Here is an 18,426-nt window from a genome sequence, read left to right on the forward strand (position 1 = left end):
ATCAATTATGATAGTTTAGTAATTCTACATCAATATCACACTATATAAAATAACCAATAACATTTTTATTAACTCAATCATTAGTTATAAAGTTTTATTTGACTCAAAATAAAAGAATAAGAACTTATTTGACTCAAAATAAAAATATAAAAATTTTGATTGAATGTAATAAAAAATATAAGGATTTGTTTGAATTTTTCTAAATAGTTTAGTTACTTATTTATATATTATGCCTTTTTTTTAATATTAAGCTTTTTGGAAAGGACATTCAACCTTAGAGTTTAAAAATTTATTTTAAAAGTGAGAGTACTATAAAGGAATCGGAATGTATATATGTTATAATTTCGTAATTATTTTTATAAGGTGTATAAACTTAAATATGAAAAAGAAGATAATCAACACGATAGGTATCAAAATCCAATTACAAAAAATTATAAGACTAATGACTGTAATAAATTAAAGTTGATAAGAAAAAAAACAAAAAGTAATTATTTGGATAGATCCAAAAATGACAAAAAGCTTCCCTTATTAGAATCACCTGATTGGTTCACTTGAGACCTACCTCGGCTTAATTGGAATGGATTTTAAAAAGTCAAATTGACTAGATTGGTCCAATATAAAATTTCAGTACCGAATTCTTAAATATTGAATTTTTATTGTAAAAGTCATTTAATACATCGTTCAAAATAAATATTTAATAATTCTTGATTTTTCTTGTAAAAAATGTAAATACTGAGAGCATGTTATTTTGATTCTTACACTCTAAAATGTAATTTGTTGGTTCTAAAACTTTCAATAATATAATAAAATATTTCGTAATACGTCAACATGATGTTAAATGTTAACCCCATATCAAGGGCTTTAAACAAAATAGATAGAATGTTTCAATCCTACCTCAAGTAAGTAAAGAAATCTTGAGAAGTTTATAAGCTGGTGCTACATATATTTAAATCTTTTGAGAGAGAATAAACATTTTAAAATAAATAAGTAACTTGAGAAATTTATAAATGTAGATACTGTATATCTCAATAGGATAACACTTTTGAAGAGAGAGTAATTGCTTGCAACACTACTCGCAACATGTGGATGTGTGTAAACAATGTTTTGGTATCTAATTGATTAGGATAAATTTTGGTTTGTGGGTATTTTTTGGATTCAAACTAATTTTTTTAGGATATTTGCACCATGGTAACTCAAGAGCAGAGTTTTGGTTGGTTTGGAGCTTAGGAAGAAGAAAGTGCTACTTTGGTGAAAAAAATGGTTTGTGTAGTTTTCACTTTACTTTTCACTATTTATATTTGTGCATTATTTTTATTAAGGAAAAAAGGTGACAAGAAGGAATTAGAAGTAATTAATAAGTTGAACAATTAATTATTACAATTATTAGGGTATTTTTCTTCCATTTTACAGTCCCTTTATAGATGGAACAAAAACTTAACACATTGCTTGCTCTTCCCCTTTCTCCTTTTTCCTATCAAGTTTTAAATGTTCAAGAAAATAGGCAAAAAATGGTTGCTCGCATTTCACTTTCTATATGAATCAATCTATTTTCTATTATATTTCTTATCCTACAACACCAAATGTTCACCATAACCAACAAAAAGTCTGCAAGTTGTAGCCAAAACGACTCCACAAACAAATTTTAATTTGCTTACTGGTTTCTAGGTACTCATTACTGAATTGAAGGGCATGGACAGCAGGAACAAAGAGCTTTCACCTGAGCAACTTAATTCTTTGGCAGAAAATTTAAATACAATGGGCAAAGTGGCTATACTATCTTAATTCAGCATTAGATACTGACGCTCTAAGATACCATTCATGCAATAATATTAAACTGCAAAAAGAAAGAAGAGACTATAAAAGAAGGAAAGAATGGGTAGCCATGAGCAGACTTTGATGCACCAATAAAATGAATCTGGTTCGGATTTCCAAACTGAAACACAATGTTCATCTCTCGACAAATAAGTAGATTCTGAAAGAATGACCAGGTGGGCTACTGGCAAAGCACCAACTCAGTTGATTTCCAATGACATAATAGTGAAAGAAGTCCATGGATGAAACAATTAAGTGTTAAAGGAAGGGGAAATAAGAAGGGAAGGGCATGAAGCTCCACCCAATCAAAATAGATATTGTTGATATAATTATAAAATTTCGCTGTCCCATTCAGTGCCTGACATTGTCAATCTCCCTAATTAGTCAACATCTATCTGTAAATAAATTTAGCATTATACCATATATAAACTTAGTTTTGTTAAATTTTCACTTAGGCTTTACTTGGTAGGGTGGAAAAATGGGAAGAAGGAAAGGTGGGCGGAAAAGTAAAAAGAAAATGATTTTCAGTACTGCCTGGTAAGAGAGAAAAGTGAGGGGAAAGAAAATAGAAGAGATTACGATTTTCTATCCTTAATTCACAAAAGAAATTCATTCCAAATTGAAAAGATGGGAGAACACCAAATGGGAAAAGTATGAGTCAAAGTGTAGCATATTTACAAGATTGTTCATCATTATTTTAGATTTTACCTTTTCATCTCAACTTACAAAGGGTACAATGGTAAAATAATATGATTTTTAACTTCTCTATCTTTCCTACCAAGCATTACAATGGATACAAAAACATGTTTTCTATTTTTTCAATTTTCTCCTCTAGTTTTTCATGTTTTCATTTTTTTCTATCTACCCTACCAAGCAAAACCTTAATGTTTAAGTATTGGAATAGATTCAAGACTTTGACCTAACACAGTATGCCATCAGCTCCAAATAGGTTCACATAGAACAGAATAAAAGCGCTGAATAATCTGAATTCTAAAAGGACAAAGTAAGCTCCAATAGATAGACCACTAATTGTTTCATACTGAACTCTGAACAAAATGGTCCTAGAACACACAAATAATACTCTTGCTTCCCATACCAGGATTGAGCACAGAAATGTAAAAAGAGATTTACTTTACGGATGCATGCATGCATAATACACTCATGGCCCTGTGTGTACGCAAGCAGAGACAAGATGCATAAAATCATCTTAGTGTCCATATAGGACTATATATACATTGTAGAAACTGAAAACACAAGGGGTGCGTACAAGGAATGAAATTCTTTTCCCTTCATTGTTGACACAGCCTCAGAAATTTAAACCTCTTCCAGTTGACCAATTTTACAGAAACTTTCATTCTAACAGCTCACACCGTATTCTTCCTTGCACAATTTTTGTTTTGCTGTAAACCCAAGCTTGGCACTAGACTTGCTATTACCATGTACCATACCATCTCTATTGATACTTTTAGATATAGAATGAACTCATTCAAGAACTTGATGTATGCTGTTAAACCTACTTCTCAGTTAGCTGTAAGTTCATTTTACATCATCTATCTCACCAGTTCCTCATAATGTTGGACCATAAATGAATGAATGGAATCAACATAAATGTATCAGGTTTTCTACAACCCTCTGATCAATTAAAGCATTTTCAGTCTCCAATAATTCCAATTCCTATTTAAGTAGTCCACAGCAAGTAGGTTATCATTCTCCATTCACTAAACCCGTCATACCTTTGTCATCCACTCAAAAAATTGAAAAGCATTTCTCTTTGTTACAAGATGCAGAAAAGGGGCAGGCACACCCACTAAATCTGCTTCAGCATTAAAAACAGAGGCAACCGTTAACATATAGGACTATCATGAAGCAGCATATTGATTCATATTATAGGCAATGAAAGAATTTTCAATTCTAAGGGGAAAAGTAAATAAGGTGATTGTTGTGTGTATATGTGTGACAGAAGACGATATGCATACGCATCCGGACAAAGGTATCAATGAAATCACATAGACATTGGTGATTATTTCCATTTATTAATATGATAAAGAAAATTTTCCTTGTCAACCAGTGCACAAAGCAATTTGAGCTCAAAAGGAATCACTACTGTCAACATAAAAATATTGCCCTCAAAGGCCAAAAGGCTATCTACTTGCTCCCAAGATAAGTTTTTATGACATCTAGGAGGATCATACTGCTTCAGATTTGCAAAGGAAACAAGACAAATCTGGCTTTTTTGGAGCAAAATTTGGACAAAGAATAAGAAAAGTTGTCAAGTTTACAAATTATAACAACTTCTCATGTATATAGTTATAAAAACTATTGAAGAAAAATAATTCAGATCTCACCAGTTACAACAGTGGGAAAACTGAGATGCTGAAGTCTCAACTCATCACAGCTGAAGAAGTGTTAAAGGAGTGGTACATTTGAGAATAACTCAGGCACAATTGACGGTCTCTGGCATCCCCCCAGCCACCCCAACCCTTGAACCCTGCTTTATACCCTGGTTGATTGTGATAGACACGCACATCCCATTCTGATCCAATACTAGCAACTTTATCAATTTCATCTACTTGAATGTTCACTGATCCATTGTCTATGCAAGCATTACTCTGGCCTTGGCCCTGATGTAAACCACACTTCCCAAAGTGAACTGCACTAGTCCTTGGACCTCGTAATGTGTACACTGGACTGCCAAATGAAGGATAAACTGTTGCCCACATTGTTATATCCCAGTTGTAATCGTCAAAGAAGCAAAACTCTTTAGCCTTCCTATGGATTTTTCTCCAGACAGTCCGGTTAAAGGAATAACCCACATTTCCCATTCTCTCTGCAACCAAACTATCCCATCCTTCTCCTCTTGAATTCACGTCACAAGGTGCCAGATTTGCAGCATAGCAATCTGGGCATTTGTTAGGCTTCAAAGATACAAGAAGCTGTAAGTTGCGATATGCATTGGGATAAATAAAGTGATCCTCTTCTATGAAAAGAATATGTCCATCATGCCCTCTGGTCTCCTTCAATCCATCCCACACAGTGTTCATCATCCACCACCAATGATGCTTCAAAGAAACTATCTTCGGAGATCGGTGGTTTCCATACTGATCAGGATTCCCAATACAATGTTTCTTCTCTGCATCATCCTTTTCCATACAGTCATTTGATGACACACCAGGAAAACTGTCAGTGAACACATGTGGCGAATAAGGGGCAAATATCTGTTTCACTTGGCAAAATTTGATCCCTTCCACGATCTTATTCATTTCTTCGAAGTAACCATCATGGCTAACTATCAATAAAGTTTCACTTATCCCCACAACCTTGGACAAGCTCTTAACAACTACTTGGAGATATTGTGGCCGATTATGCACGTATAAAACAATGGTTATATGATCTTTAGCTAACTTTGGATATAGATCTACATTCCTAGGGGGCAACCGGTTTCGTTTTTCCAATTGAATTGAAAATTCATTCTGCTGAGGAAGGTTGAGTTTTCCACTAACGCTCTGAATATCATCACTTCCACTTAAATCTTCATCGAATCCATTAGAAGCTGGGTTAATATTGGTCCTAAGAGAAACTATTAAAAGTGAAACCCCTAATAAAGTAACTAAAACTACAGACAGCAAACGTTTAAAAGCCGCATCCTTCAAACGGGGTTTCTTATAATTAGCCATAGAGCAAACAACAGACAGCATCCAGCAACTTCCAAGTCAAAGTTGCTGTCTCCAAAGAAGTATAAGAAAAGCCCAAAAAAAAAAACAAAACAAGTTTACATTCATAGACAATCAAACAGCAAAAAATAACAGCAACCCATTTTAGAAGAAGGTGAACAAGTGAAAGGGTAAGAGCCAAAAACCTCGAAAAACAATTCTTCAACACTGAGCCATCCCCTTGCCGAAACTGGAATCAATGGCTTTAGCGGTTAAAAAGAAACCGCAAAGCCCATGAAAATGGAGATCAAAGTTTAGATAAGAGGGAAGTGAAGAGATCAAAAAAAGGAAGAGAAGAGATTAATAAAATAGGGAATAGGTAGTAGCAGCCAAAAATCAGAAAGACCAACGGTGCATATGACTTGGTTGACGGGTTTAAACTGGGAAAGGTTAGGGGCAGTACGTGTACAAGGAGGAAATTGACTTGGCTGAAGACGGAAAGTTCAAAGAGAAACGCGTTAAAATGCAGGCTTAATAAATAGTAGTACAGTTATTGTACAAGTTTGGCCAGAAAATGGGAAAATGAATTAATTAAACTTTTAAGTTAGTCAATTAACAGAATTAATTTCCATTTTTAAGTGGTGGAAGAATTGCTCAGATTAGTCAAGTCACAAAATAAGTTAATTTTGATATGCTTTCTCCTTTAATGACTCATCCTATTTATTTGACCATTTTTGTTCCAAATATTTGTTCTCTCTAAATATGGCATGTAGTTATTAAATCAATTCAGCGACCAAGCCTACAAATTTAGAAAATATTTCACTCACTTCTTTTTATTACAATCTTGTAATTATCCAATTACATCAAAAAAAAATTAGATATAATACTCAAGTAAATCTCTGCACTATTTAAAAAAATTCAAATAAATTTTTATTTTTTATTACATTCAATTAAGTTCTTATAAATTTATTTTGAATTAAATAAACTTTTATTACTAATGATTAATTAATTATCATTAATTAAAATGCTCATTGTCATTTTATATTCATATGATATTGTTATGATTTTGATGTGAAAAAGTAAAAAATATCATAAAGTCATGTTATCATATCAAATTAACATGTTATGTTATCATCAATTATAATATATCAATATGTCACATTATCGTCAATTATAATATGTTAACATGCTACATCAGTGTCACATGATATAAAATAACAAATAACATTTTAACTAAGTTAATTATTAATTATAAAAACTTATTTGACTCAAAATAAAATTTCAAAAGTTTATTTGATTTAAAATAAAAATACAAAAGGCTTAATTCAATATAATAAAAGAAGAAGAGTTTATTTGAATTTTTTCAAATAATTTAAAAGTTTTTTTGAATATTATGACAAAAAATTATGTAGGAGTTCACCATTTATAAATTTGAGCTTTATATAGCATTTTAGTAAAAAAATTATGAAAGATCATTTTTTAAAATAGCAATTTAAAGAACCTAAAAAGTAACACTATCCATTAACTATAACCATTTTTCATATTCCAATTTTCTGATGGATTATCCTAGTATTTAAAATATAGATAAGATAATATCTTGATAAAAAGGATTTCGAAATTAATATCTTGTCTTTTTTTAAAAAGAAAAATATTGACATAATATTTAAATAAGTCTTTAAACTATTCAATGAAATTTAAATAAATCTTTATTTTTTTATTGCATTCAATAAGGTTTTTATATTTTTATTTTGAATTAAATAAGTTTTTATAATTAATGATTAAGTAATTATCCTTACTGAAAATATCACTTATTATTTTATATCCATATGGTATTGACATGTCATTGATGTAGGGATAAAAAATATTAACACATCAAGTTAGTATCATGCGACATAAAATATAAATGATATTTTAACTAAATCAATCATTAGTTATTAGGGTTTATTTGATTCAAAATAAAATTACAAGAATTTATTTGATTCAAAATAAAAATATAAAAATTTAATTGAATGCAATAAAAATATAAAAGCTTTTTTAAATTTTCTGAAATATTCTAGCGGCTTTTTTAGATATTATATAAAAAATATTTGACTTCTTTTTACATTGGGTGGGAAAACTATTTTAAATGGCATTTTCACACAGATCATCATGGTATTTAAAATGTAGATACTTGGTTCCATCTTCTTGTCCTTACCAACAAGTTTCGAGCTTTTCATATTGTCCATGAAACACAGAATTTCTTGAATATTCTCTTTGTCAATTTAATCACATAAAAATTCATTGAATTTTTTTTAAATATTACGTCAAATCTAATATCAAAGAATTAAGCTTAACAGATTAGTTTAAAGTTGAAGATAGTAAATATCCAAGATAAAACATAATCCTAATAAAAGTGATGGCTATACAAAATCTAATAGTAAGAGATAAGTTTGAAGTTGATGACAGAATACATGTAGCATTAAAGAGTTGGGTGGATTAGCAGTCCCATCCTTGATGTCGCAAGACCTGGACTTCCATTTTTGCTTGATTCATTTATCATCGGGATATATGTACACCATCATGTTCTTTTGTTCAATGAACTCCCAAATACAACCCTCAGTAATATTGACTTACAGTTATCAATCACAATTATCTTAAATACAAAGAACTCGACAGAGGTAATACATATTTTAAAAATCAATAAGTTGGTTGTATAAATATATATATATATATATATATATATTATGTAAGTATAATATTATGTTTCTCATTTATGAAGTGAGTAGTAAAATATATGAATTAATATGCGAATACTTGTTACATGAACAAGTTCATTAAACATCCAAAACAATATTCGAGAAGATTTAAGGAGTATCTCACGAACCCCTTGATAATGGTGCTACCTCTTTGGAGGAAGCCACTTATCTTATATTTGACAATATGCGAGAAATCTTTGAGATGTGTGTTGGGGCAACTTGATGATACAAGCAAGAAAGGGACCGCCATTGTCATCTATTGGTTGAGAAAGAAATTCACCACTTATAAGTCCAATCACTTGTAAAACTTACTCTTAATGGAAGAAGAAAACGATAGATAAAAGGAGGAGAAGTACAAATGAGCATTGATATGGAGTTGGAGATAAAAAAATTTTATTTATTTATTTTTTTTTTAAAAAAAATTAATATTTAATTTTAAATTTTTAAAAATTTTAAATTTAGTTTTAATGATGTGATATCATTTGATGGCTCAATAGTATTTAAAATTTATAAATTATCAAAATATCAAATATAAATGCTTTTTTTAATGCTACAACTTGAGGATTTTTGGTGGTTAGGAGGTAAGCAAGCCCATGGTTCCGCTATGCCTATGACAACCAACAAAGGCAGTTGGTGTTTTATGCATTTAGCTGTCGTACCAACCGGTTATGCTTATCAATCATGAAAGAACATGGTGACCAACCCAAATTGATTTAGTTTTAAGTTTAATCAACTGACCCATGTATCTTCGTTTTTACTTTGGTTGGGAGGTATACATGGGATGGGATGGGATGGGATCCCACATTCTAGTGGTTTTGCTAAGTGAAGTGGACTGGGCGTACTCCATTGGCCCTATTAAGACTAAAGATGCACTTGTGCTTCTTTGGTTAATGAATTTATTATGTTATTCAATCAGTCTCATTTGTTTATTTATATTTCCCTTTTTAGGCTATCTCAAAAAATTATATTCTCTTTTTTGTAACACATATTTTTTTTTACATTTTTATGTTTTAAAATATTTATCATGATGTGTTTTTTTTTCTTTTTAGCATTAAAAATTATAGAATATATATCAGTTGTATAAAAACATTTTAAAATTTCAATACTAAATACACCCAAATCAAAGTTTTTTTGTTAAAAAAATAAAAATAATATATTTATGTCAAAATAACCTATGATTTGCTTACTTACCTTATGTTCATTTTACTACTAGTATTCAACATGGGATGCCTTTGACAAATTTGGCTTAAGCTTCCTCAATAGTGAAACGAGCTCTTGTTCCCTGGTCAATAATTCTAGATGTTTTTTTACTAAATATTTAATTTGGAGTCAAATTTCTTGAGTTTTTGTCAATTTAAGATTAATCGTTTCAATTGTAATTGTTGGTATAAGCCTTGCAAGACAATCGGTTCAATGCTTGTAAAACACTCTACTAATTAGTCATATTTCATGTTAAATACATTATGTATATTTTATATAATGTATGGGGCATTTCTTTATCTATGAGTTTATTTATAAAAAAATATGAAAGACTTAAGTAGATAAAGTCCTTGGAACATAATGATCTTATAAATAAATTATAAGGGTTATAATTATGAGATTTTTATGCATCATAGTTTTGTTCTTAAATATGTTCCTAAGCATTATATATTTAAGAATAAAGGTATTGACAATGCTCCAAGACTGGTACATGCTAAGCCTTCTTACTTTGGAAGTAAGTAACCGATCTCTTGGTTAAAATATGTGAGATACTTGGAATAGTATGTAGGTACTTGTTAAAGAACAAGTTCATTGAACATGACTCGTTATGAGAGTTTCATTTGATATTTTATTCAAGTGTTTTATGCATCAGTAGTGTAAATAATCGTTAAACTTGTGATATCAGGTCATCTTGTATGTGAATTCTTATGTTTTGATTTCACTTTTATGGGTCTGGAGGTGACTAAATGTTTAAATAGGGTGCTTTTAAGTATGGCATGAAGCATGCGAATATGAACAAGTAGTCCAGAAAGGATTTATTAACCTAAGTGATTTGAAAGGCACATCTCTCGCTCACTTCTAGCTTATATAGATAAAGTCCTTGACCAAGTCAATTTTGATAGGTCAATATGAAGCTTTAAGACTAATATGAGATGTCATAAGTAGACACCGTATTATGCTTCATGACATATCTTAGATATTTGATGAAAGGATTGAATTACACTAAGATACTATACACTAAAATGCTAGTCAAACTATATTGACTTTTCTGATATTTAGGTAGTCATGATGTGTTGCTAGATGCAGCTCATGATTTATAAATATAAGCAATTGGATTAATTTGTATTTATTGTTAATATGTTGGAGGCCTAATGAGTCACATAGAATACAGTGATAATGTGAAATTAAAATGGGATTTGTGCTCAATTGAAAATTTAAAATTTCCAATATGGACTTAATTAAATGATTTAATTAAGTCCAGAGGTTAAATTGTAATTAATTAAAAGTTAGATTAACAATTTGACCTAACTATAAAAGTTAAATGTGGATGCTGCATCATATGAGAAGAATTTTAGGTGACAAAGATTTGATAGAAAATAAAAAAAGCTCCCTAAGCCAAAAAAATATTTTTTTTATATGAGTTCCAAGAATCGTTTTTCTTTGTCATCTTTTCTAGCAAACCAATTCTTTGAAAAGTGAGATTTATGAAATCTTAGCCACTAGCATCACTTCACAACATACATATAAAATCCCTACCTTGAAAAAAGCTTTCATTTGTCACCTGTGTAGATCGCAATTAGAGGTTGAACATATGGACATATTTAGTTTGTGACAACCAAGCTTTAGTGTGTAATTAAGAAAATGGGTCATGACTTGTGATTTATTGAAATCACTACTAAATGTATGATTTTGATCATTTACTTATATGCATGAATGTTAATTCGATCAAATGCCAAAACAAGTGATCTTATGGAGGTTTCGGTTTTTTATGTTTATTTTTATTGCGTTATTTAATTTTAATTGTTAATTTTTGAATTTCATTATTTTCTTTGAGTATGGTCGAAATCTAGGAGTAACAATTAATGGCAAACGTTTTTGGTTTCTTGTAATTAAGTCTTAAGATGAGAAGTGTTTGACACATGTAAAATATGCGCATGATGTGGATGCTAACTTTTCGTGTAAGATACTAAAGGGTAGTTTTGTTAAAAAGTTTTTTTTTGTCAAGTTAAAACGATTTAAATAATAACATTGCGTGTAACAATTAAATTTTTCATCATGATGGCGTGTAATAACTAAATCTTTAGCATAGTATGTATCAACTATATTTTTCAACATGTGTGCAATAATTAAATTTTCAACATAACGTGTAATAACTATATTTAATAACTAAATTTTCAATATGGCATATAATAACTAAATCTTCAATATAATGTCTAATAACTTTACTTTTCAACATGCATGTAATAATCAAATTTTCAATATGGTGTGTAACAATTATATTTTCAACATAGCATGTAACAATTATTTCAAACATGGTGTATAATAACTAAATTTTAAAATATGGTGTATAATACTATATTTTTCAATATGACGTTTACAATATTTTTTTCACAAAAATGTTGTATAATATTTCCCAACGTGCCTCATCATTAGATCACGTAATTTTTTGTTACATATGATATATATTTCATTCATATGTCAATTTAACCCTTAATTGTAAAAAATAAAAATATATTTGATCCTTAATTATTACGATTGAAATGTTTGACTTTTAATTAAAAAAGTATCCAAACATTTAATCCTAATTTGATTATTTAGCTTATGTTTTTCAACCTTGTTTCCTGTGATATCTAAGTTGGACTGCACTTGAATGATACTTCCTAGTATTAAGTCTGGTGATGGAAAAGCCACATAGGTACAAGAGTGAGACTGAGAGAGAAATGGGCCACCTTGGCATCATAGAAGTCATAGGTTGGTTAAGATAAGGTTAGTGTCCGGCTTTCCAAATATCAACCGCCACCGCATCGATATCCAAAACCATCGGCTTATATGTGATTGTCAAGGAATGGGCAAACGGAGCAGATAATTCTTCTGAAAATGGCAGCCAAAGTGGCTCTCTCTTCTTGTCTCAGAACCCAGATTCCTGTCTTCCCCAAATCTTCATCACCACCATCAGCTTGCCCTTGTGCTCTTGGTTCACAAAAGACAAGGGTCCATCAATTCAAAGTACATGCAAACTTAGGTAAGATACATTTTCTTTGAATTTCATTCAACATATTTAAAATGCCTATATGTATATTTATTGTTTGCTTGGTTGAATATTCTATCAAAACATGACAGAAATGATAACTGGGGAGAAGTGGTTTTGATTTGTTAGGGGAAGGAGAAGGAGAACTCAAGCCAAAAGGAAAGAGGAAATTTATAACAAGAGAAGAAGAACCAGAACAGTGAGCATTCTACTCTCTCACTTTGCTTCAGTATAATTTCAGATATTCTTTTTTCAGTGATTTGACATCCTGTTTGGCTTCATCATTATTTGCTATAGATAGCAATTCAAGTCCCAATTTCCAAACGATTGACTACCAGAAGGGGTTTACTGAATGCAGGTATTGGCAAACTGCAGGAGAAAGGGAAGGAGAGAATCCCATGATGACCCCTCTTCCTTACATTATCATATTTGGCATGTCAACACCCTTTGTAATCTTAGCCATTGCTTTTGCTAATGGCTGGATCAAGGTACCTGTTCGATGAACTTTGCCTTTGCAATGCAGTGAGAATGAGAGACTGGGTCTTCCATGGTGGTGATTCACTCGATAGACATCTTCAATTCAGCCTTCTCAGCTTTCAACATCTAAGCATTAAGCATATGTTGTGAACACACTTGCTTTGAGTATTTATGATGTTAGTTTTTCAGGCAAAAATAAATATAAAAAGGTCTTTCTACAATCATTCGTCAGAATGAATGAACTGTACCAAACACACAGGATGGAAATATCAATGCGATATAGCTTCCTTCGTTGCCAAAACAAGATCTGAGTAAATTCCTACTAGTGTTTGTGAATCAGTTTTAGGGAACTTAGTAATCACTCATTTTTGTCCAATAGAGAGTTGCTAGGGCCTGCCTGTATGGGCATGGCACATTGCTTGCGAGATCTTATGGGTTGGAAGACAAATCCTTGCCTCCAGGTGAAACTGGTGCAGGTTCTGCTCATATTTTTGAGGCTTTGGGTCTATTGGGTTCAAGTTGAAATCTACAGTGATTCGGATTGGGTTGGATGACTTTCTAAGTTGGGTGATTGGAATGTTGTCAAATTCTGCCATTGCTTAAGATGGCAATCAAGTTTAAATTCAAATTACGTTTAAGTCATCTTGAGTTTGCATTGTTCCAAATTTCATTATCAAATCAGATTCCATTTGTTAACGTTTTGAATACATTCAAGTGATATTGTGTCCTGCTTCAAGCAAATTGGAGCTGCTTTTGCCACATTTAGCTTCTGCAAGTATGAGGTACCCGCTATGAAACTAAAGCAATCTTTTGTGTACATTCCAAAACCCAATACAAAATTGGAAACTCGGCATTGAAAGGTTCGAAGTAGAAGTGAACACCATGTGCAAAAGTCATAGCAACTGAAGAGCATGTTCATATGCCATATAAACTTACTTATCCTATGCTAAATGTTTTCTTATCCTACTGTATACTTTTAACATTTTCCTTTTAATCGTGTCAACAATATCAGTATTAAAATATATATTAAGATATAACGATTTAATTTACCTACGCAAGGACTTGTATAGTACCACAGTCACATATTTTTGAAGAAATCGATGTGTTGAGCAAAGAGCCACAGACTGACCATCATCACCATCTTGCTCATAAAGATGATTCAGCATCGTATGAGAAGGCCTTGGCAAGGACTTGCGACTTCTAATGATGAATCTTCGCTCATCTATTAAAGTTGTCTGGAGCTGTGGAGGCAGTTCGGGCGGAGGTCTGCTGAAATCACCATCATTTAGTGGTTGATTGTCATAGCTTGATATCGGGGAAGGAGGAGATTCGAACTCTGAGAGGCTTTCAGGAGCTTCTGGAACAAACTCCTGTACACAACACACCATGAGTGAAGCTGGGTGTGAAAGAACAGAGAACCAAGGGCCGGTCTGATTTTCAATGTTGACATTCAAGCAAGAAATTAAGTTGTACATCAAAATATCGCTGCACTATATCTATTAACAAATCAAAATTGCTCTATTTAAAATACAGCTATGATTGTAGTCAGTAATGCAGAATAAACAGCAGAATGCTGGGTAAACAGAACTTAGATGAACAACTACAAAACTCGTTTGCTTGTTTGATATTTTCCAGGTCTTGCTGCACGAATAGATATCATCAAACGTTTTAAAATGAAGTAGTGGCTTCTATGACATTGCGTATGTCCACTTTCCATGATGAATTATGTATATATGACTTCATGCTGCAACAAGCAATACTTCCCTAAAGTATTTACAGCCATATAAGCCAGACTTTGATATGACGAATAGCTCTATGGAGAATATGTGAACAGTCAACTACCTAGTTCACAAAGCTGTTGAGATAGCGACAGAGATGCCATGAGCTCTGTCAAATCATAATAATTTGGTATGAAGCCTTAGCAATTGCAAGCAACATAGACAGGCTAATATCATTAAGATTGTAAGTGCAGATTTATCCAACCCTTGAAAAACAGCAAACATTACAGCATGTATATGCCGCAATAAACATTACAGACGCAACTGCGTTTTTCCTTCCTTTTATACTGCCTTCTTGGGAACCAGAGATCATTAATTCATCTTGTCCAATCAATTAAGGTCTCAAGCCATTGATGCAGCAAAAGAGGAAGAGCAGCAGCTGGTGGCTAAACCAAGAAACAAAAAGCTGCATGGTTCAATGGTTTGGTATGTTACTAAAGGGCTGTGTCTTATATGTAGCTTGGGTTCAGTCTGTTTGCATCAGAACTGGAGATATAAGAAGCAAAAGGGAAAAGGCGGTCAAATGTGTCTCATAGCATTGCGTGAATTCATTATTGTTGAGGAGCATAAAACTGGCAAATAGCTGCTACAAATTAATTTTTTTTGTTTTTTCCCCACATACCAACAACATACACATATCTAGCTTTTGGGTATTTAACAAGCTACACATCCAGGACATGCCAATCCTTTGCCTGCACTAAGCTGCAAATAAATTTTAATGCACAGGTGACATAAAAATCAGATGCTTAAATTCCTGTCATGCTAGCTTATTTAGATACTATTGTTCGTCTCCCTTACAATGGGGAGTACAAGTCAACTGTAGGCATTCTTTCTCATCTATAAAACAGGGATCTTCCTTAAATACAGCTTGAATGCCAGATAATTTTTCACACATAATTCAGGTGATATGGAAACATCAACATCCTTATGCTTCAAAGCTATGTTGATATCATAAGGAAAGCCATAGTTTTTGCTGCTCTATGAATTTCAAATTTAAATCAGCATACTTTCCCAATATGCAAAATATTTCCAATATAAGTTGGTGACAGCACAGAAACAGGTTAACTATATTGCTTCCACCATGCTTTCTTCCATACTTTATTTTTAGCAAAAGGGATTGGTCCAGGAAAGTGGGGAAAAAAGGAAGTAAATGAAAAGATCTGTTAAAGAGTAAAAATCATAATGCTTGACTATTTGTATTGGTGTAACAGTCAACAAAGAAGCTTTAATATACCTGCAAATCCAAAACGTTATAAGCACTTCCAGACTCATTAAATTCCCATGGTAAGTTTGGAGCATATCTAATCAGCTCATCAACAATGAAGTGGTAGTGGTAGACACCTGATGGGAGCATCTTCATGATAATGAAATCTTTACCCAAAGAGTGCAAGGGTTCTCTGAAAGGAAGAAATAAAAGTTCTGCATTTTAGATTGTGAAAAGAAAACTGCTTAACCTAGAGAATGAAACTTTAGAGATAAACACCATAACAGATTCCAGTACCTGGTCTTCCAATTGTCCCATGACCCAGTAATAGCTACTCTCTTGCCACCAAAGCACCATGTTATCATCACTGCTCTCTTCTCCTCTTGGAGATCCTCATAATATGATGTATTTTGTACCGGTTGATCATTTTGGACTTGCATCATTTGACCAGGTCTTGGCAAGGGAGCATCAGAGATCTGGAGAAAGAAATGCAACTCAATTGTATCTCCATGAGTGTGTGTCCTCACATGCACCAAAATATATAATAGACAATAGAAAACCTTAATAAGCAAGCACTTTTCCATATGTTGAACAGATATTAAAAATGATTTTGATTCCCTTTAAGCATAATATGCAGAAACGCTAAATCCCAATAGAGATGCTCTATCCCCTTCAAACATTATTTTGACTATAAAGCATGTATCCCATCAACATTCACTACCTTTCACATACAACTGTATGCTCTCAGGGAACACTGTCTAAAGTTTAAAGTAACTCCAGCTAAAATGGATATATTACTGACATAAAGATAGTGGAGATAAATTCCATTAGCTTGAACAGGTGACCAGATTATTATACAAAAATGAAAAAAGCCATGACAAAAGAGTTCACAAAGATTGTTACTTTTCAAGCATACAGCCAATCTAAAGAGGAATATACATTTCGGTAAGGGTAGAATTAAACTATGCAAATGTTTTTAAAGATTGTTACTTTTTTCAAGCATACAGCAAATCTAAAGAGGAATATACGTTTCAGTAAGGCTAGAATTAACTGTGCACATGCTTTTAAAGGCAATGGACTGTTGGTTTTGCAACAATAGAATATTACTTTAAAGTTTAGCCCTTTACCACAGAAAAGTATACAGCAACAAGCATCATTAGCAACACCTGAAAAGGCAAATGAAAGGATATCCTAGAAAATGAAAAATAAAATATTCCATCTACTCCAAGGTACTATTAAGATGATAAAGAACAAAGACATATAGCCTATTCCTTCGAAGCAAATTAGAAAATAGAAATGCAAACCATAAAACGGGCTGCAAATATGAGACCCTGCAAAAATGACAGATAATAGTAGTAAGACCAAAGGTTTCCTTACAATTCTAACTGGTAACCATGGAAAATTAATTTGTCATGTCCTATAATGATTAAAATGGTAGGCTTGTACAAAATCAATTCATTAGTTTCTTTTTCATTTTAAAATGGAAACCTACCAGATTAAAGTGTTCAGCCAATGAAGAGCAATGTTGCAAATGGCTTGGTGTCAGTCTATTTGCAACAGCAGCACAAATTCTCAAGGAGATAGTAGGAGCAACATGGAAAAGGATGTAAAAAAATTGTTTTTTCTGGTCAAAATATCTATTCATCCTAGAATCTCATTCTTAGCCAGGTTCCACTGGCTCAGAGAATCCAATCACTGCCTTCAACTCCCCTAGTGTTCATGTGTTATCCTTGAGTGGTAGGTAACAGGTTCATCTTGTCTTTCCTACTGCCTTCTCAGCAACCATAGATGATAAATTTATCCTTTTTGTTAATGAGTAAAGAGGCAGGCAGCCAAATTAAAAGAGGACAAACGTAGAAAAGAAAAGACAAAAGCTTTAAATAACTGTTTTGGCAAGTAAGAGGATGCATGGCATATTACAGCAAGGTTCCAGTCTATCTGCAATAATAGAATATAGTTTAGTTTAAGCAGAGTGAAAAGGGCAGTAAAAGTTGCAATGATTCTGTACTGAGCTACTAATTCATCCCAGATTCTCATTTTTCTTCTTGACCCAACAAATTCAGAGCTTTCAGCCACCACACTTGAATAATTCTAATATTAGAATTTTGTGAGTTATCTATTTCTAGCTAGCCTTGCATTTTCATGAATTATCCTTTCGTTGAAATTCAGGAATGCCATCAATTGTCTTATTTTATGCTATTTTGTTTGTTTCTTTGTTTGTTACACCAAAGATAACACATATGTACTATGTGGTTGTTTGACATGTTCCAGCTCTTGGCACATGGAGATCCTTCACATGCACTGATCTCAAATGTAAATCTAACACGTAAGTTCATAAAAAGGGGTTTTTATATGGCTTGTGCTACCTATTTTATAATTTGTACTATTTAGCTGCAACTTAGATAACAAGTATTTGCTTCAAAAAAAGGGTCAAATGTCTTAGAAGCTAGTTGTGCACTACAAACATGACAGTTCACCAGCAAACCTAAGTTATTCTCAGAATCCCTTTTCTAACTATGTTACATGTATGCTCCCAAAGATA

General features: G+C 32.2%; 3 protein-coding genes across 4 annotated transcripts; 1 reads left to right on the plus strand and 2 right to left on the minus strand.

The window, feature by feature from the left end:
• Positions 1–3,717: 3,717 nt before the first annotated feature.
• Positions 3,718–5,950, minus strand: LOC110408814 (beta-1,2-N-acetylglucosaminyltransferase II). Its single transcript, XM_021417909.2, has 2 exons — positions 5,669–5,950; positions 3,718–5,531 (listed from the first exon to the last, which is right to left on the minus strand). The coding sequence occupies exon 2, from the start codon at positions 5,505–5,507 to the stop codon at positions 4,194–4,196; it is 1,314 nt and encodes a 437-aa protein (XP_021273584.1). The 5' UTR covers positions 5,508–5,531; positions 5,669–5,950; the 3' UTR covers positions 3,718–4,193.
• Positions 5,951–12,106: 6,156 nt separating this feature from the next.
• LOC110409887 (uncharacterized) lies at positions 12,107–13,591 on the plus strand. The gene is made up of 3 exons (XM_021419384.2): positions 12,107–12,419; positions 12,555–12,624; positions 12,784–13,591. Exons 1-3 carry the CDS (start codon positions 12,275–12,277, stop codon positions 12,926–12,928), a joined length of 360 nt encoding a protein of 119 aa, XP_021275059.1. The 5' UTR covers positions 12,107–12,274; the 3' UTR covers positions 12,929–13,591.
• A 141-nt stretch (positions 13,592–13,732) lies between these two features.
• Positions 13,733–18,420, minus strand: LOC110409885 (SNF1-related protein kinase regulatory subunit beta-2-like). 2 transcript variants are annotated; one of them, XM_021419383.2, is made up of 4 exons: positions 17,012–18,420; positions 16,182–16,360; positions 15,915–16,077; positions 13,733–14,272 (listed from the first exon to the last, which is right to left on the minus strand). In XM_021419383.2, exons 1-4 carry the CDS (start codon positions 17,039–17,041, stop codon positions 13,949–13,951), a joined length of 696 nt encoding a protein of 231 aa, XP_021275058.1. In that variant the 5' UTR covers positions 17,042–18,420; the 3' UTR covers positions 13,733–13,948. The 2 variants fall into 2 exon arrangements, with proteins under 2 accessions (XP_021275058.1, XP_021275057.1); XM_021419382.2 differs by having other exon boundaries at positions 16,182–18,420.
• Between the last annotated feature and the right edge of the window lie 6 nt (positions 18,421–18,426).

This window comes from Theobroma umbraticum, unplaced genomic scaffold, assembly GCF_002168275.2.
Source record: "Theobroma umbraticum cultivar Fairchild unplaced genomic scaffold, ASM216827v3 scaffold_44.0, whole genome shotgun sequence".
Taxonomy (NCBI): domain Eukaryota; kingdom Viridiplantae; phylum Streptophyta; class Magnoliopsida; order Malvales; family Malvaceae; genus Theobroma; species Theobroma umbraticum.

What these genes read in the sequence shown, in the direction of transcription:
- LOC110408814 (XM_021417909.2), bottom strand. Translation starts at nt 5,507, where the DNA reads ATGCTGTCTGTTGTTTGCTCTATGGCTAATTATAAGAAACCCCGTTTG.
- LOC110409887 (XM_021419384.2), top strand. Translation starts at nt 12,275, where the DNA reads ATGGCAGCCAAAGTGGCTCTCTCTTCTTGTCTCAGAACCCAGATTCCT. An exon ending in CAAAGTACATGCAAACTTAG is followed by an intron (nt 12,420 to 12,554) that starts GTAAGATACATT and finishes TTGATTTGTTAG; the next exon opens with GGGAAGGAGAAGGAGAACTC. An exon ending in AGAGAAGAAGAACCAGAACA is followed by an intron (nt 12,625 to 12,783) that starts GTGAGCATTCTA and finishes TACTGAATGCAG; the next exon opens with GTATTGGCAAACTGCAGGAG.
- LOC110409885 (XM_021419382.2), bottom strand. Translation starts at nt 16,468, where the DNA reads ATGGAAAAGTGCTTGCTTATTAAGGTTTTCTATTGTCTATTATATATT. An exon ending in TGGGACAATTGGAAGACCAG is followed by an intron (nt 16,078 to 16,181) that starts GTACTGGAATCT and finishes TCTTCCTTTCAG; the next exon opens with AGAACCCTTGCACTCTTTGG. An exon ending in ATAACGTTTTGGATTTGCAG is followed by an intron (nt 14,273 to 15,914) that starts GTATATTAAAGC and finishes TGTTGTGTACAG; the next exon opens with GAGTTTGTTCCAGAAGCTCC.